The sequence below is a fragment of the Trichophyton rubrum genome (genome assembly GCF_000151425.1).
Source record: "Trichophyton rubrum CBS 118892 genomic scaffold supercont2.7, whole genome shotgun sequence".
In the NCBI taxonomy this organism is placed as follows: Eukaryota; Fungi; Ascomycota; class Eurotiomycetes; order Onygenales; family Arthrodermataceae; genus Trichophyton; species Trichophyton rubrum.
The window spans coordinates 485017-508733 of NW_003456422.1; the positions used below are offsets into that span (position 1 = coordinate 485017).

General features: G+C 46.8%; 9 protein-coding genes across 12 annotated transcripts; 5 read left to right on the forward strand and 4 right to left on the reverse strand.

The window, feature by feature from the left end:
• Nucleotides 1-2646: 2646 nt before the first annotated feature.
• Nucleotides 2647-3415, reverse strand: TERG_06172 (60S ribosomal protein L12; the record flags this gene model as incomplete). The annotated part of the gene is made up of 5 exons (XM_047748560.1): nucleotides 2647-2660; nucleotides 2723-3047; nucleotides 3115-3235; nucleotides 3317-3350; nucleotides 3412-3415. 5 exons carry the CDS (start codon nucleotides 3413-3415, stop codon nucleotides 2647-2649), a joined length of 498 nt encoding a protein of 165 aa, XP_047604544.1.
• A 319-nt stretch (nucleotides 3416-3734) lies between these two features.
• On the reverse strand, nucleotides 3735-6737 carry TERG_06173 (protein transporter SEC23; the record flags this gene model as incomplete). 3 transcript variants are annotated; one of them, XM_047748561.1, is made up of 7 exons in its annotated part: nucleotides 6336-6737; nucleotides 6137-6267; nucleotides 5766-6060; nucleotides 5228-5707; nucleotides 4074-5171; nucleotides 3817-4010; nucleotides 3735-3759 (listed from the first exon to the last, which is right to left on the reverse strand). In XM_047748561.1, the coding sequence occupies exons 1-7, from the start codon at nucleotides 6426-6428 to the stop codon at nucleotides 3735-3737; spliced, it is 2316 nt and encodes a 771-aa protein (XP_047604545.1). In that variant the 5' UTR covers nucleotides 6429-6737. The 3 variants fall into 3 exon arrangements, with proteins under 3 accessions (XP_047604545.1, XP_047606809.1, XP_047606808.1); XM_047750114.1 differs by having other exon boundaries at nucleotides 6137-6737; XM_047750113.1 differs by having other exon boundaries at nucleotides 5766-6737.
• Nucleotides 6738-7980: 1243 nt separating this feature from the next.
• Nucleotides 7981-9348, forward strand: TERG_12376 (uncharacterized protein). Its single transcript, XM_047751341.1, has one exon. It carries the CDS (start codon nucleotides 8888-8890, stop codon nucleotides 9227-9229), a length of 342 nt encoding a protein of 113 aa, XP_047606810.1. The 5' UTR covers nucleotides 7981-8887; the 3' UTR covers nucleotides 9230-9348.
• A 1063-nt stretch (nucleotides 9349-10411) lies between these two features.
• TERG_06175 (uncharacterized protein) lies at nucleotides 10412-11222 on the forward strand (the record flags this gene model as incomplete). The annotated part of the gene is made up of 2 exons (XM_003233132.1): nucleotides 10412-10592; nucleotides 10660-11222. 2 exons carry the CDS (start codon nucleotides 10412-10414, stop codon nucleotides 11220-11222), a joined length of 744 nt encoding a protein of 247 aa, XP_003233180.1.
• A 272-nt stretch (nucleotides 11223-11494) lies between these two features.
• On the reverse strand, nucleotides 11495-12407 carry TERG_06176 (uncharacterized protein; the record flags this gene model as incomplete). Its single annotated transcript, XM_003233133.1, has 2 exons — nucleotides 11495-11926; nucleotides 11988-12407. 2 exons carry the CDS (start codon nucleotides 12405-12407, stop codon nucleotides 11495-11497), a joined length of 852 nt encoding a protein of 283 aa, XP_003233181.1.
• Nucleotides 12408-12856: 449 nt separating this feature from the next.
• On the reverse strand, nucleotides 12857-14080 carry TERG_06177 (uncharacterized protein; the record flags this gene model as incomplete). The annotated part of the gene is made up of 4 exons (XM_003233134.1): nucleotides 12857-12980; nucleotides 13048-13285; nucleotides 13355-13902; nucleotides 13986-14080. The coding sequence occupies 4 exons, from the start codon at nucleotides 14078-14080 to the stop codon at nucleotides 12857-12859; spliced, it is 1005 nt and encodes a 334-aa protein (XP_003233182.1).
• A 1413-nt stretch (nucleotides 14081-15493) lies between these two features.
• Nucleotides 15494-17422, forward strand: TERG_06178 (uncharacterized protein; the record flags this gene model as incomplete). The annotated part of the gene is made up of 1 exon (XM_003233135.2): nucleotides 15494-17422. One exon carries the CDS (start codon nucleotides 15494-15496, stop codon nucleotides 17420-17422), a length of 1929 nt encoding a protein of 642 aa, XP_003233183.2.
• A 290-nt stretch (nucleotides 17423-17712) lies between these two features.
• TERG_06179 (uncharacterized protein) lies at nucleotides 17713-19264 on the forward strand (the record flags this gene model as incomplete). Its single annotated transcript, XM_003233136.1, has 4 exons — nucleotides 17713-17815; nucleotides 17894-17994; nucleotides 18101-18228; nucleotides 18286-19264. 4 exons carry the CDS (start codon nucleotides 17713-17715, stop codon nucleotides 19262-19264), a joined length of 1311 nt encoding a protein of 436 aa, XP_003233184.1.
• A 1653-nt stretch (nucleotides 19265-20917) lies between these two features.
• On the forward strand, nucleotides 20918-23685 carry TERG_06180 (uncharacterized protein; the record flags this gene model as incomplete). Of its 2 annotated transcripts, XM_047750115.1 has the most annotated exons (2): nucleotides 20918-21843; nucleotides 21939-23685. In XM_047750115.1, one exon carries the CDS (start codon nucleotides 20918-20920, stop codon nucleotides 21224-21226), a length of 309 nt encoding a protein of 102 aa, XP_047606811.1. In that variant the 3' UTR covers nucleotides 21227-21843; nucleotides 21939-23685. The 2 variants fall into 2 exon arrangements, with proteins under 2 accessions (XP_047606811.1, XP_047604546.1); XM_047748562.1 differs by having other exon boundaries at nucleotides 20918-23685.
• Nucleotides 23686-23717: the final 32 nt, after the last annotated feature.

Here is a 23717-nt window from a genome sequence, read left to right on the forward strand (position 1 = left end):
CTCCACACTTAGGCGAGGCTTAACCGTGTGATTAATCATGTTTCACTGGCCTGTTTCGAACTCTTCTTCCAGCATCTTTATATGCTCTTCTTCAACTAGCTCAGCTTCGCCTTATCGCAGCCTCCAGAAGAAGAAAAGAAAAAAGTATGGTATGGCCTGTGGAACAGGTATTGGGAAAAAGCAGTATCTGCGTCCTCCTGCTGCGCTTTGATTATTTTTTCCCCTTCGCTCGATATTTGATGACACGCATGGGTACTTCCTGTACATGGGCCAGGTCACAGCTTGGCACCTGTTGGATATCGTCAGCATACATGGTCTGCGGAGCATTCTTCATTTGGGAAAGGATGACTCCGCTGTGGCTCCAACGGTCCCACTGATACCTCCGCTCCCTTCACTTCTGGAGTCAGCGTTGCTTGCTCGCAGACACGAGGTGTGCTCGGCTTCGGCTCCTGCGTATACGTGACAGGCGTTTGTTGAAGCAAGGACACACGACCACCCGTCTGCCTCTTTCCTCTAGCTTTCACAGCAGACGGGCCAGAGAACAGGACGACGGGAGATGAATCTCACACTCGAATAGCTTGAAATATAAAAAACCAAGGCTACATCCACATGAGACTCCACATCGATCGGTTCAAAGGCTTGAAAGCATGGATTCACCCACAGAGCTGTCCCCACTTGGCCGGGATAAAGGCGATCCTTGGCTGAAAGGAATATCCTGAACCGTTCGCCTGCTCGTAGTGTTTGGCAATCGACATGGGAAGGGGAGGGTAGCGTTACGTGATGCAGTCGGTTTTCGATTCAATTCTTTGATCCGGCCTGGCATTTGGACACGTTGAGCAATCACCGTCAACGGGAGGGCAAACCTAAATATTTTTCGCTATTTTCTTTATTTCATTCTTCCCTTTTCTACTTTATTAATATATTCCCGCAGTATGTAACTATGGGGAAAACAAGACGACCGGGAGCTGATCCGAAAATGCCGATAGCTTATGGAGATATCAAAATGGCTAATTATTTCTTTGATATATAAGAAACTGAAGCGGGAATAGCCACCATATTCCCAGGTACTATCGTTCTACTAACCACTTAATGCTCTACATTATCTCTTTCCCCCACGATTATTACATTATACGGACTGGTTAATAAAATAGACTGGAGATTGTTTCGCTTTGGCATTCAAAAAGTTGGTCTTCTCCCTTGGGAATTTTAATTTAACTTTGTTCTGTCCGGAATTCTCCTTCGAGCATGGTTGGACATGAAGTACATGCACAAGGCTACCTACGTATATATGACGGTTTCCTGCATCATTCAATAAGTGATATGGTAAAGGCTCGCTATTGCTTTGTGCATCGGATCCAGGCTGCGGATATACGGATACAGAGCTCTACAGGATACATATGCAATATCAGCTTGTTTTGTAGTTGACTAATTGGTTGATATTTTTTGATATCTAGCTTCAGCATATGCATAATGAGGCATGAAAAGCACTTCTATCTCATATATGGGTTTTCATACCCCCAGATCTCGGGTACGAAGTACTCCGTACATACATAGCTTATGGTCAAGGGAGCGATCTTCGTTGTCCCAAGCCGTGGGCGAGCTGCAAGCCACTTCCAGACGGTGTTACAACTGATCACATTCTCCATCTCTTCTCCGTTCAAAGAGGCGAAAGGCTTCTGTATGTGACATGCAAGCTGCAATCACAAGATCTTCTTGCTATATCAACGGCCATCTACTTTTTTTCTTTTTCTATCTTCGCCTGCCAGCAGCTGATTTGGTCTATTCTCTCTCCATGTGTATGATGTATGAACGACCATGTAATAATAATTATAATGATTGGTTCAAGAATATATTTTTTTCACTTCACTACGTTGGGCTGCTACAAACGGGGTTCTCGGGCCAACGCAGATACGCACATACATGGTCTGGCCTATTCGGCGCGGGGGGAAGCGGAATATAAAAAAGAAAGTGTTCCCTAATATGCATTATTAAAATTATTGTCGCTTCCGCTGAAATGAGCGTATCAGATCGTGTCCTTTACCTAAAGGGGAAGAAACATAGATTCTAGTTTAAAAATGCATTCATTCAAATAATACGAACATACAACCATTCCACTTGCAGTTCAGGGTACTCGGAAGTAAAGGCTTCTATCCTGGTAACACTGTTCATAACAGATGAAAAGTTATAGGTTTTAAGGTTGAGAAGACATGTAGACCTTCAAGATGGACCACCGCATCCACAGGATAGATGCATGGACATGTATTCCTCTGAAAGGAAACAATACCCGAGCACCATCCAGGATACCGCGGTGAGTAGTTGGTCACTCGATCTCCTTTGCACCAAAATAGGCCAGTACCGTAGAGATTTTGCTCAAATGAAAACATTCGCGCCGGTACAGGCCAGAGTGTTGGCAAAGGCTGGGTAGGGGGGGAAAGATAATGCAGTGAGGGGGTATGGGGACTGGAACGAAGTGTAGATGAGGCGAAAAAAAAAAAAATCGTTACTTCGTAAATCCCATGGAGTAATGGGAAGCTCTCTCTGAGTAGTAGTACAAGTAGAAGAAACCAAGAGCGGAAATGGCTTTTGTGCTCATTTCGCATCTCTTCTGTCATTTCATTTCATTAACTTTTTCTTTTGGTTTTACATTTACTCGGAAGGCACTATGCGAAACACGTTAGTATTCCGGCATAAGTCAAGTAGAGTTATGAAGGGGATCACATACCATCAATTTCACCAGACTTGACATCGTCGCTAACATCCTTAGGACTGCGTCCATCGACCTGGCAACCAACGCTGAAAGCAGTACCCAAAATCTCGAGAACGGTTCCGCGGAGCTCCTTGGCAAAAGAGCGAGGTCTCATAATGCGGGCAATCTCAACGATCTCATCGAAGGGAATGGACTTGGAGTGCTTGATGTTCTTCTCCTTCTTGCGGTCACGTGGGGGCTCCTTCAGGGCCTTGATGACAAGAGAGGAAGCGGAGGGAACAACAGAGATGGTAGCCTGACGGTTCTGGATGACAAGCTTCACAGTGACACGGAGACCTTTCTATTTACTTATTAGTCCGGTTCGGACAGTAACCAATGCGATATCATCTGGTTATTCGAAAACGTACCCAGTCACCAGTGGCCTTCGCAATATCTTCACCGATCTTCTTGGGAGAAAGACCGAGTGGACCAATCTTGGGAGCGAGGGCAGACTGGGCACCGACTTCACCACCAGTGGCCCTAAGGTGACTATTGAAAGAGCAATTGTTAGCACATTTGATTGTACAGGGGCTCGGTAAAAAATGATGAAGACCAAAAAAAAAAACATACATCACCTTGACTTCGGTTGGATCTGGCTTTGGAGCTGTTCACATCATACAAATGTCAGTCGGCCGCCATAGCACACCAGAGGAGATGATACTTACGCATGGCGAGTGCGAAAGGTAGTCTATCTTCCTGGTTCTGTCGAAAGGTGGTGAGGTGATGAAGTGCGAGCCTCCAGATACTGAAGCTCGAAGTTCAAATTTGGTTTGTTCCATTTAGCGAACTAGCGCGTTAGGGCAAGACCCTAAATTATCACGTGATATAGAGTTGGCGTGGCCGTGCTGCCCTGGACAGGTCCCTGAGGTACCTCAACAATAGCGTGCCATTTGAATTCAAGAACTGAAATTGACTAACTAAGCAAATATTGATCATGGAATTTTCACTATCACTCATCTACCACTCCAAAACATGAACCGTTCTCTAATTAGTTGGTGCCAGAAACGGCAAGTCTAGGAGGACTCTTGTTAGCAACGAAAGATTAATGACCTTTTGAACGTGCTACTTACTTCATAAGGTGGTCCATAAACGTTTGAAGGGAAACATCGTCCGTGAATATAGTCTGACCGGGCGCACTACCTCCGTAGCCGCCGGAAGAATGTGTCGTCGATGGGTTAAGCTTAGAGAGAAGGAAACGTGCTTGCGAACCACCCGCATCACACACGATAAAACGAGGGAGTGGGAATCGGTCTTGGATAAGGTCCTGAAAGAAAAGGACGTTAGTGATGCCATATAAGTGATTCTATTTATAGGCAGGGCTGTATACTCTTGCGTCTTCCTTTGGCTGGTCAAGAATTGCCTTGAAATTCTCATATCCTTCTTGGTCCTGGTATCCAGCTTTCCTCCATTCTGCCATTGTCTCACCATGGAAGATAAGGATATGGAAGAAGGTATCCAGTAGTAAAATATGAGCTGGATGGATGGAGGCAGAATCCAATAGCACTGGTTGACTGCCTTCGTGCTCAAGCGAGTAGGAGTCAAGGGTAGGCTGAATCATGACTAGGGAATCGCTGACCGACTCATGGTTGAGAACATGTCGGTAGAAAGCAGTCTCATCTGGCGAGTTGTTGAATACCTGCAAGAACTGACTTCGTCGAAGGTGGAACATGAACTGAGGGTAGAGACTGAAGTTCTTCTCAAGTCTAAACGATGTTTGATCATCCTTCCTGTAATCGGCAAATCGCGAGCAAAGCCTGATAAGCATTCGATCAACCCATCTTAGAACATCTGGGCCATCATCAACTTCCGCCTTGAAGACTGCGATACGAGACATCAAGACTGCTGCAGCTTCTTGGTCGAACGAGTGGGCAAGAGCTGCATCTCCGGCAGGGCTGCTGAGGGGCCTAGCAATGGTCGTGACTCTGAGATGGTACTGTCCAGAAGAATGCTGGTAGTAAGTTAAGAATTGCATCATGGCTCGATGAGGGCCTTGCTGCATAGGTGCTGGCCCACCCTGGTTGGCAATCTCAAAAAACAGGCCGTAGCTTGCAGCAGGGTCAATTCCGCACATCTTCCAAGAGCAGGTGTTTCCGATTCCACAATCAGTTTCACCAACTGAGCTGGACTTCTTATTGAGAGAGATAGCATGGCCGATCAAGCCGGTAACCTTTAGTTCTTTGGTAGTGAGAACTTCCAAAGAGGCGTTGAACCCCATGGTAAGGTTATCACTCTCATCTTTATCGAAAATCCGAACAAAAGACTGTTTGAACTGAGATGAGGTGAAGCTGTCGGTGAGCAGCATATGGCCACCAGTTGAGTTAACCAGGCCTTTCATTTCCAGCAGACCAACTTGGTCAAGACAACCAACATATATATCCACAATGTGACTGTTGTGGGCTGCCCTTTTTGCTAGGTTATCGTAGAACTACAGTTCGTTAGACACATCTGTGGCATTTCAGCGGAGAGGACTTGTCATCGTACCTTGACAGCTTTCTTGAAATATTTGATATTGTCCCGGTCGATATCGTGGTGGGAACGAATTGGTTCCTTCAGTTGAGGGCCAACGACTAGACCAGGGCCTTCGGATGCTGGTCCACTTGTGAACAACATTACTCGGCCACCAGCACCCTGGAATGAGGTCTCCATCAGGCCAATGGCAACGCTAAGAGCAACACCGGTACATCTTAGCGGACGCCTATCATTGGCAACGGGCCAGGGATCTTGTTGTAGCTGTTCGAGGACATTTGTAATCTGATAATCTGCTTGCTGTACTGGGAGAAGGAATCGGGCCGCTGGCGAGTTTGCGGGGTTTGGCCGGTTTGGCTGCTGTGGTGCAGCGGCTCTGAGATTGGGAGCGAGCAAGCCAAGCATTTCCTGAACTTGCTTTGCAGAGTAGTCCTTGCTTCCCCGGAAAACATATGACTTTGCACACTCAGTATATCCAATTTCGTGGACTTGGGCCTGCATGAGATAACGTTAGTGGAATGAAGTAATGGTTTTGGTCGAGCGGTGGGCGTACCATAGTTCCAAAGGTGATCAAGCCGACAAGAGCATTAGCAGGCAAAAGGGACAAGCTCATGATGAGGGAGTCCTTCAATGCCTTCAAACTGTCTTCCTCCTGGCACGTATCGACAACATATAGGAAGATTGGAGGCGCAGGCGCAGGGCGGGCTAACCGATATTCAACGGTGCTATTCTCTGGATGAAGCTCCGGCGGGATGGCATTTTCGGTGATATCCTTGTAATGCGGCGGAAGAGGGTTGCGTTGGAGACAGAACGGACATATCCAGATACGTGCACGAATATCAACGTTGCTATTCACCATGGTTAATTGATGAAATAATCGATGAAAACTCGATCGAAGAAGTGCGGGGAGATTTGGCAACGTACGCAAAGGGGTTGAGGACCGCTCTGCAAGGCATCTTGCAGGTAACCGGCTCATACTGAAGCAAGGTGCCTTCTGGCCGCTCCTTCAATGGGGTGTACACAGCTCCAATGGGGACCACAAGCCGAGATGCCTCCTGTAACCACTGTTAGGACTTCCCGACTCCATAGATCTGGCCGGAACCTTGCAAAAAATAAAACGAACCATGCGCGTGCTTGGAAAGGTATTCCAGCTTAATCGAACGCCATCGCGCTCCTCCGCATCATTCCACTGGTCTTTCAAAGCCTCGTAGTCCATGATGCCGTGAGGTACGATCGTTTGGTTCGGAGGTCAAGGGGGCGGGAGGGAGAGATAGCACAACAAAACAAGATGACGAGGCGAGTATATCAATAAAAGCTTGCAAGCATAATCACATTAAATGTAAGGAAAGGACACAGGTATCAGAAAAAGCGGTCTGCTGGCAGCGAGCCCGTTGAGCAGGTTGGCAGAAGTCCAGGCAGCTCTCTGGGAGGTTTGGCTTCGTCGTCGTGGTGGGAAAGCCGATTTGATGCCAGGTTGCAGGATGCGGCAGCTGTTGTCTCTCTCGCCCGCCCTAGGAAAGCCCGCCAAGTTAGCGCCAGCGGTAAAACCTGGCACGCGCTGCGTATAAATACCTATGGCGAAAATTTTCTCTTTCTCTCCTCTCCTCCTTTTCTTCTTCTTTTACAAACAACGCCGACATATTAATTCACATTACATTGGCAGCTCCTGTCTTTTCCTCCATGACACTGCTGTTTTCGCGTCGAGCGAAGATGGAATTCTTCATACCCATTGCTGGGCACCTGGTTTTGATGGCTCATTCTGATGCTTTATGAGAGGCCGGGAATCAGCAGAGGTAACAATTATGCTGACTGCTCTATAGATTCGTTTTTGCGCCATTCCTCTCATTCTCTCATGAATGAATATGTGTCGTACTATTTTGGAGTATTAATCTTGTTACAGGGATTTTTTGGGACTGTATAAATATATTATCTCTAGAAAGCAGGGTAAATCAATGTTAGAATTATTGAACCTTCGAAAATATAAACAAGAATTCGAAATAATAATAATAATAATAATAAATAGGCAGGCAACGTCCAGGAAGATGACCGCTTATGCCGTTACATTGCCCTCAGCCGAAATCATAAGTCTGTATGCATTTCACGACGTCATTTCAACCTCTGTTTTTGGTGCATTGTTGAGGTTCTTCAGCAAGTAACTGCGCTTGAAGTAAACGTTTGGGTGAACGATGGTATCAAGTTCAGTTTGACTCCATATGCCTTCGTCCCGAACTTTCTTTAGTTCGTTCTTATGAACATACTCGAATACTCGATTGCAGGCAATATGATAACGGGTTCGACCAACGTCCTCTCGTACACCGCGGAGGGTCTCTCGGTCCGTTATACCGACTGTTTCAAGCAGGGAGACGAGGTTATCTGGTGAAAAGTGTCGGTAGGGGCACCCGTGGGTCTGGCCGGTGCCAGGAGCATTATCAGTGAGAATCTTTTGGCATGAGTATGGTGGATACCCTCGTCCTCGCCGGTTCATGTCACCGCCAACATCACCGTATGCATGGCGAACATTATATTTATATCTGGAGTTGAACTCGTCATCAGTTATGTTCCGGAATGACCGCCGCCAGAACACGAGACAGTCATCAAGTGACAGGCCAATGCCTTTGAGGAAAAGGGTATATTGGAGTCGCCCGAAATGTTTCAAATGTGCGTTCTTCCGGAGTTGCATATGTAGATTCCGCATACAGAGCGGAAAATGCTGTGCTAATACGTCAACTGAGGCGGCATTAATCGGGGCTCCGGGAACAGCACCCTCCCCTTCAGAATAAGAAGAGTCTGCGGTCCCAAAGTTCTTAGAAAGATGCTGGAGAATTGGCGAAAGGCGGTCATCTTCGTCAAGCCGGGGTAAGGCACGACTGGTGAGCTAGAAGTTTTTGGTTAGCTTCCTATATGCAATCAAATCTTGTCGTGCAAACGTACTTCCATAGCCTTTTCCAACCGGGATGTGAATTCCGCAAGAATCATGCTCAGTTGTTCACGCAATGGTACATATGCCTTCCCTTTCTTCACATATATACTTCGCCGTTCGATCAATTCAGGTACAGCCCCCCAGTCGACCTTGAACCAACTTTCGTCATCGACCCATCGAAGACTAGGAGTCGACGCCAGTAAAGCCTCGCCCAACTCGGCCTTTTCCTCGTCACTCACCGTCTCCCAGTCCAGGTGTAAACTGTCCACAAACTCGCGCCTTTCCCGTGCATCATCTTGCTGAAACCGGAATTTAAACAGCATAGACTCCAGGCGGACAAACCGTCGCCTCAAATCATCGGTTGAAGCGAACGCAAGCCGTAGTATAAAATGGGAATAGTGGTCCTTCTGTCTCTCAGCTTGGAGTATATCGTCACTACTGCTGCCTAGAGAGGTATTTGAGTTCAACGGGAGGAATTTCTTGAGCAGAGGGGCGATATGAGCAGCTGTTTCCGCAGGGGTTTTATTTCGATAGGAGCAAGCCTCCAGTTCGGATAGAACTATAAGATAATCAGCATCGCTCAGCTTCAACACCTAAAAGTGAAGAGCCTCATACCTCTAAGACGATCAATTGCCCATTGTTCAAACTGTTCCAGAGTGATTTCCGCTGTTGGCGGCACCTCATAGAAGTTCAGCCGGTGTGAATATCGAAGATGTTTATAGACGGGCGTTGCAAACTGCCGCTTTTTATGGTCAATGCCGGCCCGACGCTTCGTATCAACTCGATTCCTGTCGTATTGCATCATGATGAGCCTTGTATCACTGTTGCTGGAGCTATCGAAGATGCTGTGGCCTTCTCGTCTCTCCCCGTCTCCGTCTCTGCTGCTTTGTCCCTTGCTTCACGCCGAAAATCGCGTCGAGACGCGAAACCACTTCCATAAACTTTATAATACTCACGTGATATTGAAATCATTACATAAGCACAGCTACTTTCTATCCCGAACTGTAGTTCTTCAAGGCTACAAGTACAGGCTCAAAGGGAGGAAGAGGCAGAGAGACTCTTCTTACAGAGCACTCGAACAGCGACAGAGCGCCTGAGCAGTACCTAGCCTATCTTCTTGCAGCGAAATATGCGGCTGTCTCTCGACTAGTTTTCATCGTCATATCTCATGCTCCCCCTCAACCGAAGTCGCCCAGATCGCAATGGACTGACACGTGACACTCTTTCCCTCCCGGCCCTTTGGTTGGTCCCCGCAGAGCCGTGCGCTTGCTTCGGGCCCTTTTCCAAGGCAGGGATTGGCTGGAAGTACGGCGGACTATTTGTGCCATCGGGTCAAAATCCATTTTTATAACCAACTTACATAAAAACACGCAGAGAAGTAGTTTTTCTAATTATATAATCAAAGAATAAAGAGAATATAGAACTTAATTACTAAGTAGAACTCCTTATATTTTATTTGACTTCTCTAAGTACCCTTTTTCTTAAGGGCATATCCTTCCTTTTTTAGCCCACGGCCTAGCTTCTCCCTCTAAGTCTTCTCCTCCTTAGGCTAGCCCCCTCCCCGCAGTTAGCCCCCTAGTCTACTCTCTCTTAAGTCTACCGCTCTAAGTATCTTCTCTCTAGTAGAAGTAAGAGACTTAAGTAAGAGAAGCTCCTAATAAGAGAGAGGCCGAGAGAGTAGACTTAGAAGAGAACAGGTATAGCGGGAAGGCTTAGGGTAGGCTTAGGGGAGGGAGCTAGCTTGGGAAGGAGAAGATAGGGAAGCTAGCTTAGGGGAGAAGCCAGGCTGTGGGCTAAAAAAGGAAGGATATGCCCTTAAGAAAAAGGGTACTTAGATAAGGTATATAAAGTATTTATCCATATAAGAAGGTCCTATTTAAAATACCTCTGCTATTATTGGCTGTGTGGAATTATCTCTTACAAGGCAAAAACGAGTTTTGAGTCCGCCGTAGGAAGGTTGGCTTTGCCTCCCTTTCCGAGGCCGCCCAGCTCAACATTTCCGAGGTCGGGCGTTTCGGGTGAGCATCGCCAACGCCGAAACCACCTGCACCTTGTATATCACCAGCGTTCTCCCACTTCTCGGGGTCGCACATACATGCTCTACCGCTTCACAGCAGGCTACTCGAGGTACCAGCCAGCTACTCTCTTCCTACGTCTCGATTAACTACTAGTTATTAGAGTCACGCCGTTGGAGCCAGGGTTCCTCAACTTGCATATTGCTCTTGTGCATTTCTTTGGCGGATAGCCCTGCATTTCTCGGCTTTTTCCCTGAGTACATAATGGCTGGTGCCAGTGCAGCAACTAGACGGTTGAAAAAGGCTGCGCGGATCATCCTCGTTGGAGCGCCAGGTGTTGGGAAAGGCACCCAGACGGAGAGACTGATCAAGAGGTATCCACAGCTTGCATCGATCAGCTCAGGGGATTTGTTACGGGAGAACATTCGCAATAAGACAGAGATTGGTATGTGGCTATCGACTCGCTTGTTATTCATTGGTGGGAATCTAATGCTAACGGCAACGAATTATAGGACTCAAGGTTCAGTCAGCTCTGCTTGCAGGTCAACTGGTTCCAGATGCCACCATCCTAGAATTGATATCCTCTGAACTTACCTCTAAAGGATGGCTTGTGCCATCGCCCAACGTTTCATCCACATCCGCTCTATCGTCGAAGAAATCACTCAACTCGTCGGCCTCATTCATACTCGATGGGTTCCCCCGAACGGCCGTCCAAGCCAACAGCCTCGAGTCCCTCGTTCCCATAAATCTTGTTGTTCATCTCCATACCCCCCCATCCATCATACTATCGAGAATATCTTCTCGATGGGTGCACCCTGGATCTGGCAGGGTATACAACACCGACTTCAATGCACCAAAGGTTCCCGGAAAGGATGATATAACAGGAGAACCGCTTGTTCAGCGGGACGACGACTCTACCGAAGTCTGGAAGGAGAGATTCCAGAAGTTTGAAGAGACCAGCAAACCACTGCTGGACCATTACGAAACAAAAGGATGCGTTTTGCGCATAGAGGGCAATTCGAGTGATGACATCAGCCCGAAGTTATTTGCTGAAATCGATAAACGATTCTGTTGATACCCAACCTATGTTACCTTGGTAAAGATATGCCATGCATAATGTGCGGCCTTAAATACGGATGCCTTTGGATGAGGACAGTTCTCACTTCATTTTCCCTTCTTTCAGTTGTAATAATATTGGAGAAGAATTATCATCACATATAGAATATGGGCCGCTAGAAACCATATTAGTATCATCACGCATAGTTTCAGATATTCAAAGAAAAATCCTCTTTCAACGCTAGAACGCTCGAATCAAGAAGGCATCAGTCGTCATCTCAAGGCCGTCAGTCACGCAGAAGAATCTTTCCCCTGGTCCATGGCATTCATCCTAGACTTGAACTCTCTAGGGCTCTCCCAGTCATTTGAACCCTTTGTTTTCCAAAGTCCCTTCCCCTTCTTCTTAGCCAATGCCTCGGCATTCCTATATTTTTTCTCTTGTTCTGGTCCTCCAAACTCGGCGCCAGATTTAGCCTCATAGACAGTTGCCAGGCCTTCTCTTAACATCTGCAATCCGATATCCTGAGGGAAAAATAGGAATCGATATGCATATACGGTAGCTACAACGCGGCTATATTGATCAGGTCGATAGACGTAAGCACGTATTCTGCGGCCGGTTAGTCGATTCGTTAACCACTTGTGTGCCTCTTCGCCGAAAGGTTGGGCTGGGCGTCCAAAATGAGAGAGCTCCGGTGCATCAACGCCCGCAATACGGATGTGAATCTGTTAATAGGTTAGAAATTTCAACGAAAGAAATTACTCTGTAGATTGAAGTGTTTCGTACCGTGTTGTTCTTCAAGTCTTTCTTTGATGTAGGCACCTTTCTAAGCCAACCCCATCCCGCAAGCATCCCACCGGGAGTATGATAGATGCGAAAGTTATCTCCATCGCCCACACTCGTGACTTTGCCCAATATACTTCGTTGTCGAAGGTAGGAAGGTGATATATTAGACGCTTCTGGGATTCGGCGTAGGTATCGACGATGTATTCGAACTGCAAATAAGATGCCGCTCGTTAAAAGGATGGTGGGAATGAGATTTGACGGTTCGATAAAATGAGACCAATTGGTTGCATTGGATAATGCATTCCAATCCTTAGTATCTTTGAAGAGTTTTGACTGCTTCTCATCGCTATTGGAAATTGGTTTACTATTGCATTTGCATTCATCCCCGTCATTGTCTGATGTCCAGAAGAGCCATCGCATGATGGTCGCTTGCAAGTTAATGGGAGTCTTCCGAAGAATGGCTAGCACTGAGACAGAGTAAAGGGATCATATATATAGGTATTCAGCACCAAGAACGTTAGATGAAATAGTAACGAGAGAGTTAGCCTCTGACTTTTTGGTTTTATTCTGATAACGCCTCTGCATTCTTTCGGTCAGGTAAATATTTAAGCTTAGAGAACAGTAGTTAGGGCCTTGGCACGGCGCAACGGACTTTACTTTGACCTGCGCGACAAAGGGCAAAGGTCAAGGAAATGATTGAACAATTCACATTCCACAAGAAACCTTAGCCATGATATCGATATGTAAAGGTAAATCTATATTTCGTAAATTATACAAGTAGCAAAACTAAGTTCGGTATGTAACCATCCCGGGAAAATCAAGACTAAAGATGCATATAGATTGACAGCCACATCCAATGTGTAAATGTTCTATTTTAGGGTCGCTGGCATTGATTGCTTTGCTTTAGCAGCAGCAGCATCAGCGACTTTCTGGAGTTTCTCCTTCTTCAGGGTTCGCAGGTAGGCGAAGAGTAGAACAAAGAGCAGTTCGATCCTATAAATTTCCGGTGAGCACTGGTGTCGCAAGGAGTTCTATTCGAAGTTAAATATGGAGCCCTTACCTCTCCTTGGTCATCATTAGAAGGCCTTGAACCAATAGGCCTTTCATAATCTGGGGGCCGATTCCTTTGAAAAGACCTAGGGTACCTTCATGCTCGACGATGTAACTCATCACTTCAACAAAACTCTTAAAAGGTCTTCCTTTTCTGGATGCCGGTGGGCGAGACTGTAGACCAACCTTGGCTACAATCAGCGGCTGGGTGATGATTGTAGCCAAACTCTTGGACATGGCGCCCAACACTAGATACCAAGTTAGTTTTGTAGATAGATACCAGGAAAATAAAGCTAGAAGTTTAACGGAGAACTCACAGAATGCTTCCATAGGCCGCAGATTATTCTTGCCTGGGTATATGATCTCTCTAAGGCGTTGATAGGCACCGTACGTAATAGCCGGGTTGACTACCAGAACAAGACTGGCCTTAAGACCTCTCCATAGACCACTCCATCCATCCTCGCTATTGACGACCTCTTTCCCCGTATCAATAAGTCCCTTTTTCTCCCCCTTCGGCTGTGTTTGCTGCCTCGTTGTGATAACCGCAACAGGGATTGTGAAAACCTGAGCAATAGCTCCAGCAACGGCGCCCAGAGCTAGCTCAGCAGCGGTACCGAGTTTTTGGTTCGGTCGTGATTTCATATATAGGGTTCGGACAGTAGAATACCAATAGAAGTATGCGAAGTTCGTCGATGCGACTCCGATAAGAGAGCCATTTATGCCGGAGTATAGCCCAGAGAGGCCTTCATCGGCAAGGATCTTCTTGATTGCATCAATTGTAGAATCGTAATGCACCGTGCCATCGGAGAAGTCACCTCTCGGTAGTTTCTGGGACTTGACCTGAACTTGTAGCCGAGTCTTCACGCTGTAGGGCCATCGAATTTCACGTTAGTTGAATCGCATTCCCCAAAGTTCTAAGACAAGGATAACCAGGTATATAAATCTCACATATCTAAGGGGTATACGAGGGCATTTGCAACAACGGCTCCAGTGGCCCCTGCGACGGCGCTCTGCCAGGGGGAGAGCTTCGATTGACCGGACATGATTGATAAGTATAGAGGTGCGGTCTTTCAGCAAAAACAAAAGACCGCAGGACTTCTCTCTCAAAAGCGGATGGCGAGGGACATGAGGCTAAATAAAGGAGATAGCAAGGCTATGCGTCACGCAGGCGAATAAACCGACCCGGTCAATGTTCAGCTCTGCGACCGCTGGGAGTTGTTTGACTTGCTATTCCATGCTCCAGACGAAAACCAGCAGGAACTGCCGTAACCTAAAAGTCGCAAAGCCGAGGCATAACGAGATAAACTTCGAGCTGACAACGCCTGTGGGATCCGAGCGTATTACGTCAGCAAAATGCCGGCAAATTTTCGGTGCGTGCGTGCCTAGGTAAGCCGTCCTTCCCGGTTCCAAGGATGCTTGAGCTGAGCATCAACAACAACATCCATAACATCCACCGAGCTACCCACCTCATGACGGGAGTGCTCTGCTATCCTCTACATCTGCTTCCGGTGTCGATAAGGGAAGGGAAAGAGGCCCTTTGTGACGCGTTTGTCTCTCGGGGTACATAGATTACTACTATGAGCTGATAGACCTCACAAGGTTACTGCCATGACCCAGCTAAGAGATATCAGGGCCCAAGCATTGGTACTGCTTCCGCCGTCTGCGTAAAATGAAGCATGTCAATAGCTATGACTCAGCTGACACACTTGCTTCTAGGAAGCTGAGAAGGATGTACGCTCAGCGTTGACTCAGAAAGAGGAGTTGCAGGCTGCAATCAACGCCGCGGAACATTATATGAATGCCCTCCGGCTGGTTAATGACCCGGTCGAAAAGAGACTGTTTGACTCAAAGTGCAAGGAATACCTCACTTTAGCTGAAAATATCAAGCAATCTAAGGATGGAGGCCAGAGAAATATCCCAATGATACCCGCATTGCAGCCGGCGGCCTTAGTGGATAGCGAGCCGACTTCCACAAGGACCCAGTCTAATCGTGAACAGATTATATTACTCGAAAACTCCAAACTGAATGGATTTGTTTTCCCACCTTGGTCAATGACAGCTGTTCCTGACTCCAGGGAATTTCAAGTTGACGAAGAGGGCAGGTTATTTCTGTAAGTCTCCTGGTTGGCACTAAGTTGTTATGGACAGTTCACTCATTCAACATTTGCACAAGCGATGTTTCTGATCTCCAAATATGTCCTGTTCAGCGAGAGATATTTGATGGCTGGAAACGGCCCGCTGAAATCCTGGGTCATCATACTTCAGGCTCCCCGATCTTACTAGGTCCAAATCCAATGGACCTAGTTCAGGATGTAACCACGGACTGCTCTGTGGTGGCAAGTCTTTGCACAGGTGCAGCGCCGTGGAAGGAAGGAGTTTCTCAGGTACTGTCCATGAATACCATACTCCCGGACATTTTCTAAATGTTGACTACATAGCTCGTTCGTTCTATTCAAATGTACCCCTCTGAAGATGGTAAAGTCCCATGTATTTCTCCCTCGGGGAAGTATATTTTCCGTTTATATTTCAATGGCTGCTACCGAAAGGTCATTATTGATGACATGCTTCCTTCCTCAAAAACTCTACGATCACTCCACGTGATAGATAGGAATAACCCTGCCGCCATATGGCCCGCCTTGGTTGAAAAGGCATATCTGAAAGTAAGAGGAGGTTATGACTTTCCAGGAAGCAATTCTGGGACTGACTTATGGGTTTTAACTGGCTGGATTCCTGAGCAAGTCTTTTTGCATGACGATGAACTGGCACCCGGTCATCTCTGGCAGCGTATTACCAACTTTTTCCAGTCAGGGGATATATTACTAACCCTAGGTACTGGAAAACTGACAGATTATGAAGAAAATGAGCTCGGTCTTATCAGCCTACACGATTATGCAGTTTTAAGCTTGCAAGAGAGAGATGGAATACGTCAAATGCTCATCAAAAACCCATGGGCTGCGGGACCCGTATGGAAAGGAGTAGGCCAACTTAGTGAAAACTATGTTTTTAGTCATGGCTCTGAGCATGAACCGTCACACCCCTCAACCACCGCTCCAGGCACATTCTGGATGGCCTTTGAAGATGTCCTCCAGAATTTCGATAACCTGTATCTAAATTGGAATCCCTCTCTATTCCGCTACCGCCAGGATATCCATTTTCGCTGGGACCTGTCATCCGCAAGCATAGTTCCGGGGTGCTTCGCGGGAAATCCTCAATTTGCTGTTTCCACTAAATCCGGAGGAACTGTATGGCTTCTCCTTGGAAAGCATTTTAAAACTGGAGACTATAAAAAGAACACGAACCAATTGTTGGAAGTGGTTCCTGATGCTGACCAAACTGGGTTCATCAGCCTTTATGTGTTTGAGAAGAAAGGAATTAGGGTTTATTTGGCAGACGGGGCTCTCCGGCGTGGTCCTTACGTTGATTCCCCGAACACGGTAATGAGGCTTGAGATGCCGCCAAATTCAACCTATACCACCGTCGTCTCAGAGCAATCCCATCAGAGATCACTCTATAGCTTTTCTATCTCTGCATTTTCTATGTCTCCGATTAGTATCCATCCCGCGAAAGAAACATATTCTCATATCAAAAAGTTATCAGGAGCCTGGACTATATCCACAGCAGGTGGTAATGCTGAATCCGAAAGATATCCTGAAAACCCCCAGTTCCAAATACAGATCCTTGAACAATGTGATGTCAATATTCTTCTGGAAGCAGAAGATCCTGGCCTCGCGGTTCATGTGAGCCTCATTTGGTCGAATGGGGACCGGGTTGCATGTGTTCGCTCACGGGATATAGTAGTTGGCAGTGGTGATTACCGCCGTGGCGTCGCTTTGGCTGAGAAAAAAGATGTGACAAAGGGGATGTACACCATCGTTTGTTCAACATTCACGCCAGACCAACTGGGAAAATTCACATTGTGCGTTTCTAGCACCTCGCCCTGCTATGTCAGGCAACTGCCGGCAGAAAGGGCGGGCCATTTGGTTATGAACTCTGGCATCGGAGTCTTCCCTCCAGGAACGGATCGGATTTTGGCCCCAATTTCCACCCCTCGTCTGGCGCGGTTGAAATTAATATGTCGACGTCGAGGGTCATCGATTGGAGATCGCAATGCCGCTCCATCTCCCATCCTTATGACTGTCGAGCTTGGGCAAGGACCATATAAAGAAATTCTAGCTGGTTCTGGAGATGGTAACTTTAGTGATGATGTCAGAGGCGCTCGCATTGAATCAGTGGACTTGCAGCCAGAATTTGAACAGAGAGGGGGAATATGGCTTGTTGTTGAACGTATTGGCGGGCCGGGTGGTCAGGTTGAAGACCGCATTGAGGTAGAAATTCTGTCAGAAGAGCGGATTGGGATAGGGTCCTGGGGTATTGGTGGTGGATGAGATTTTCCGAGACCACGTATGTAGATTGCCATGCATCTATATAGGCAGAATATGTGCAATTATTACGAGCGAGGTATCGACAAATTCTAAGCATTATCGAACATCCCTTATGAGTTGCTGTGTTGATATCAGAGCGCCGAGTGGTGGAGACATAATTAGTTAGCTGACTAAGCAGCCTTTTAACGTCATTTGTTCCCCACGCCTTTCGAAGCTCGTTTGGCTTGCAGGCGAACATCATCAACGCCAGGTTGCTGTCTATCAACAAATACCCAAGCACAGAGGCCGTGAAGATGTCCACGAATATCCCAGCTAGTCTAAAGACGGCTGATATCAGCCGTTTTGTGACCCGGGCAGCGCAGCTTGAGAAAGCAAAGCCGACTATCTCATATTGGTGTACGTTGTGTCAGCCTTGAACCGTCAGTATAGTTAACCACTTCCTGCACTGTAAGCTAACATGAGCATAAAACACAGGTAATTTCTGGGCTGTGACTCAGATTTTGGACAAACATCTTCATCAAGCGGATGAAGAATGCTTGAAATACACCACTGAGCTCATGGATAAGCTCGAGAAGGTATGGTTGCCGTAGGCCGTTATTAGGATTTACTTGACTCTCTTGGGTCACCAGTGAACTAATAGCGAATTTTTTCTGAGATGCTAATCTTATTCGGGTGACTTAGTTTAAAAAGGAGCACTCTAATGACGATACGATAACAGACGACACTGCTGGTCAGGCATACGTGGAGCAATTCGCTCTTGAGACATTCCAAAGGGCGGAAAATGCAGTTCGGGCGAATAAAGCATCTTTGTGGGTTTGAGAAGTTTCCTTTGAAATGGTATTAAACCAGTTTAACAAATTATATAGGCAGACTGCCGATACTTTCCAAGCTGCGGCCACTTTCCTGGAGCTAGGCCAAGCATGGGGCCAGCCTGACGCGGAGACAGCTTCCAAAATTAAATATTCTAAATATCATGCGGTCCGAATTATGAAGGCTTTAAAAGCTGGAGAGGATCCGAATACGTCCAATCCTAAAAATACTGAAACCTCACCGGAAACCTCAAGTCAGGCTGAAGGAACAGTTGCTGCCGGTGACACACAGGTACCTCCAGAAGTCCCTAGAAAAGCACGACAGCCTTCTGTCGAGGATATTCCAGACGATTTCGACAAGGTCCAAAGTAAATTGGCAGCGCAATCATCTCTGAACGAATCGCTTCATCCTTCACGTTCATCTTCCGCAGCGCCTCCACCACGGCCTACAAGTGCTCTTAATATCCCAAATGCACCTACAAGTGCGCCAGGCAGTGGAATTCCCAGTCCTCCAATAAGTATACCCCCAGGGATGGTAGATTTTGATGACAGTTTACGGCAGATACCCTCACAACTCTCCAGAGCTACCGTTCCTGACCTGCCTGCGGCGCCCTCTGATTTCCCATCGCCTGCGTCAAGCAATACTGACTTACCTTCTCAACTCGGACAAAAATCTGACTTTTCTTCACTTAACGTTTTCCAGTCCTTCCCTCCGCCTGCCACGGAACCTGAATTCCCACCTACGGAGTCCCACGCTCTTGGCCCTCCCCCGCGCACATCTCCTGGAATGGATGTTGATAGAACATCCCACCCACAGCCTCCAATGGTACCACCATTAACCCAAATCCCTAAAGACACGCTACCCGTATCTTCATCAACGCATGGAGCTAGTAGCTCTAGCCAGGCTGTTGATGAGGAAGCAATTTCAAATGCCCAAAAGCATGCGCGTTGGGCAGTGTCTGCGCTCAATTTTGATGATGTCAACACTGCAATCAAAGAGCTGCAAAAGGCTTTAAATTTTTTGAACCCCCGCTAAAACACCATATATAAGGTTACATGTTCTCATGTGGCTGATGAACCATCACCCTCCCGGGCTCTTGGTGCATATGAAGCCTTCCGTATGCCATAACAAGAATTCTGGGAGGCATAGCTTTATTTCGTCCTGTATCGCAGTTCTAGCACCCTCTGTTTCAACTTTCAAACACGATACTGTCTCTTGACAGCCCAAATTGAATATCCAACACCACATACGTTTCGACCTCTACGTGTATCCGCCCTTCGGATAAATCAAATACTACCACTTGCCATTCCACTCTTATGTTCCACCCATATCGAACTAAAAGGCGTCTTGCCTAATTGGGGGATGATCTTTCCACAAATGAAACTGGATGTATCGTGTTTATGTATGTATACCTAGTTAGCAGACACTAATTGGATTTTTTTTTGGACACTTATCTCTAGTTTTATACCAATATTCCAAACCATTTCTTCTAGTATATGGAGCTCAAGAAGTGTCTTTAAAATGAAAAACAGTGAACATTTAAGGCGGCTATTGTTTTGTCTATGCCTTCAAGATGTAACTATATATACACACAGCTGCTGAAAGGGAATCACCGCCAACTAAGCGAATAATAAGTCAGTAAAGAAACTGCATGTTCCTATTTGTTTATTTTCTTGTTTATTTCTCACTGCATGAAAAATGATCCGAAGAAACTAAGTCCTATACCTTCATTCTCCATCCAGATACTCGGCATCCTGAACATCCATACACCTTTTGGCATTTAGGAGACCCCGAATTGGTTGAAGGCTACCTATATCAGTATACTTCGATCATATAGCTGCTCTCTTCTCTGATATCAAAACAGCTGAGAATGACCCCGAACTTCTATTTACCAGAAACTTCCCCTGCATGCTCGATGACTGCTATAAACCTAGGACCCATCCGTGGCATATATTCGATAACAGTACTCAGCAGTGGAAGTCTATCATACCTCCCTGGACAGCAGCTGTGCCACAGGTACAATTCGAGCATACCAAGACGCGTATTATTGATGATCCTCCGGTGAAGAAATAATATTTTCCGCCTTATTACATGGAGTCTTGATGTTTACGCTCCATTCACCCGGGAGAGGATGAATGCAGCTCTAGACCATTTACACAAGGTCATCCTCTCACCGTATACCGAAGACTCGCCACCGGTTATAATCATGTTTCAGGAGCTGCTCGAGGCGAGCATCGAGCAAATTAGGAACACGAAATGGGTACAGGAACGGTTTACAGTAACATTGATACCCGTGGATTCGACTCCCCATATGGAACGCTTACTTTAACCCAAACTGAGGACCACAGCGAGGAAAAGAATGACCTCTACATCAGCCAGGATGACACTACGTGTCGTAAATGTTTTCCGTGTTAGATGGCTCAGCAAGTTCTAGAGGGATTGACTGTTCGTTGATCTGGACGTTACATATACGGGGCAGTATGGCCGAAAGGAAGCAAAGTCTCTTCGAGTCTGCAATACCCACCTTGCCTCTTTGTCTTCTGTCCATCCGATCTGGCCCCAGCAAGTAGCAAAGGCTACAGATTACCCGGAAGAAGAGGTGATATATACATGGCGGTGTGCTGGCGGGTAATATGAATTCCATCCAGGCCTCGGACGATCGGATTGCGGGGAATAACGATCTTAAGGATGCATATTTGGTACTGGGAGGAACTGAAGATTCGAAAAAATGTACCTGGGGATATCAGCGTACTGCCGATAGACAAGAGATTTTCCGGCCCGAACGTCTTTGACAAGGTCCTCTACCGCGGTGGACTGGTGGCTAGGGCCTCGACACGTATTGGCGTGGGGGTTGTCATGGAGGGTGAAGAAATCAGGTTAAGTATGCGAGCTCGAGGCATGGAACTTTGGGCTACGAACCACTATGGGCTTATGACTGACCTGGAGGTTATTGAAGTGGTGGAAGTTAAACGAATAGAAGAAGGACTGAATAGTTAATTCTGATCCTTGTGGTTAACTAACATCCACCAGCCATCAAGAGACACAAGGCTTCGGCGAGACTACAGCCGTACCCTGTTATATGTATTATTACCAGTATGTGTATAAGAAAAATACTACCACATCGACGACTTTGATTGTTTTTCATTCTCATTTTTTGATAGTAGGTACAATGGAATGTCCGTTTAAAGGTCGAAATTGGTAGGCTCGGCCCGGCGAACGCCCCACAGCGAGACCCAAGGTTCCAGCGCAGCGGAAAGGCCTTCGTCGCCAGGGCTATCATCGCTCTTTCCTCCATTATACATGCTCTTCTACCTATATAAGGCCTGCATCCTGCATCGACGAAACAAACAGTTTAGCTTAACTAGTTGACTCAATGGTTTATAGTTATGTACGTCTTCTCGCCAAGGTTCGGGGCAGCCGTCGCTTGTCCTTCCTTCGATCTATGAAGGACTAGCAAGCTATACGCGGTTTTACTACATGCGCTCGTTTTATCTCGGGATGACCGAGTGCAATTAAATCGAGGCGACGATGCGGTCTCGTTCGTCAGCTTGCATGCAGAGCCTGGCTTCCATTAAGGGTTGCAAATAACTAGTTATCCTGGCCACAAACCCAAGGTGCGTGAAAACAGTGCCTATTTCCTCGTTCTTGTTTATTATTATTTCTGCTTCTGTCACTCGACACTTGTGGTTAATGGAAATAGGTGAAACAGAATGAGGGGATCTGCTGTCGAAGAATATGCATCCGTAGGGCGGGAAACGCGTTTGTTTAACCATGAACCGTAGCCAGATCAATAATCAAACTTGGAGATCACTCGTCTCGGCCAATGTTTAACACTGGGATATTCTCTCTTACTAGATTTGAAATACAGACATGTCTGCATGAAGGTATATACTGAAACGCTGCTATCCTTGGAAGTTTGATTTCCTGTAACTTGGAAGGCCGTTATTTTGCAGGGGGGAATCACGGCCAACGGGAAACCAAGTGTGCCGCAGTGAATGGTTAAGGCATATATTTGCAATGGCTGTACGGAGCAGCAGTCCATTAGGAAGGAGGTTTACCACTAGCACTACACAAGCACTGTGAGGGAAAGTGTGTCTAACGAAGCAATAGGGTATAGGTATCATTCCAATCGGAGAGTCATCCGGCTGTGTCTACCGTTGTGTGAAGCTCCACTCCACAGATAATGGGGTCCCTGCCTATCTAGCAGCAACGGCATTTGGGGATCCTTCAATGGAAACGAGAAAAGGGTACGATGAGTGCTTTGGTGGGAAGGAAAGGGGCGTTGCTCGTATTGATTGATCAACAGCCTCAGCTCGTTGCAGGAAGATGGTAAAGCAACATTTACGTGGGTCGAATGGCTAGCCGCGCAATTCGGGCTCAACAGAGGCAAACACTCCGAGCAGCATTCTAGATTTACAGAAGCTGGACGGCTTACCGGGGTGGAGGAGGTCATGTGTCTCAGGATATCTTGTCCATAATCCTCCACGTATTCCTAAAGGCTACTCCGTAGGCTGACACTGACCGTGCAAGCCGTGAAGGACAGGTATATCTCGATCCAGAACCAGGTAATATCAAAGAAGGAAGAAAGGATGTCTGTGCCTCCAACGCCCGAGACTCCCTGAAGATTGGAAAGGAGCCTGGGTTTCCTCGGGGTTCACCAACATTTACCTCATCACCAACACATATTGCATATAACTACCCTGGGATATAATGGGGGCGTGATATCACACTGGTTGTTGGCAGAATCGTCCACCTTGCTAGGGGGCTGTTCAGGGGTCGCATTCTCGCAGCTCGATCGGCCCCAACCTGCAAGTTCGATATTTTAGCCTTAGATGGGAGGACAGCGAGATTTCATTATGTGGTATGCGCAGGCCCATGTCGAGCTCCCGACAGTCTGTCTTTTCGGATGCGCCCCTTTTTCCGGGTGACCAATAACGGAGAATATACGCTGACTCGTGAGATGCAGAGAATATGCAAGGGTCTTTTCAACCAATATTGTCGGCGACGTCTTCAATAATGGCTTGCAACCCCCTCCTTTTAATCTTACCTGCATTGCATGGATCTATTTCCTTCTAGAAAGATCATGTATTATAACTCACATCATGTTATTTGGTCGATGTCCCCCCTCCCCTTGCGGCACGTCAGTCCTTGGTTTCAAACGCTGTCAGTCCTGCCTGCCCTGCAAACTATCCTGGCCTCGAAAAAGAGACTAACAACGACTGATGACGACACCAAACTACGACGACTACTCTTGGGGGAGGAAAAATATACTGTCAGCTGAGAAGAACATGTCTGCCCCTGAATCGTTTGATGATGGGCTCCGCACAGTTTCTCCATGTCCACCAACGGAGAACGTCGATATTGACAGGCCCTTTTCGTCTTGCAAGATAAAGGGAAAGAAACTGCAAGACAAAAAGAGATCGAAAGGAAGGAGAAGGAGAAGAAGGAGAAGAAGAAGAAAAGATGGCCAGAGATAAGTAGAAAACGG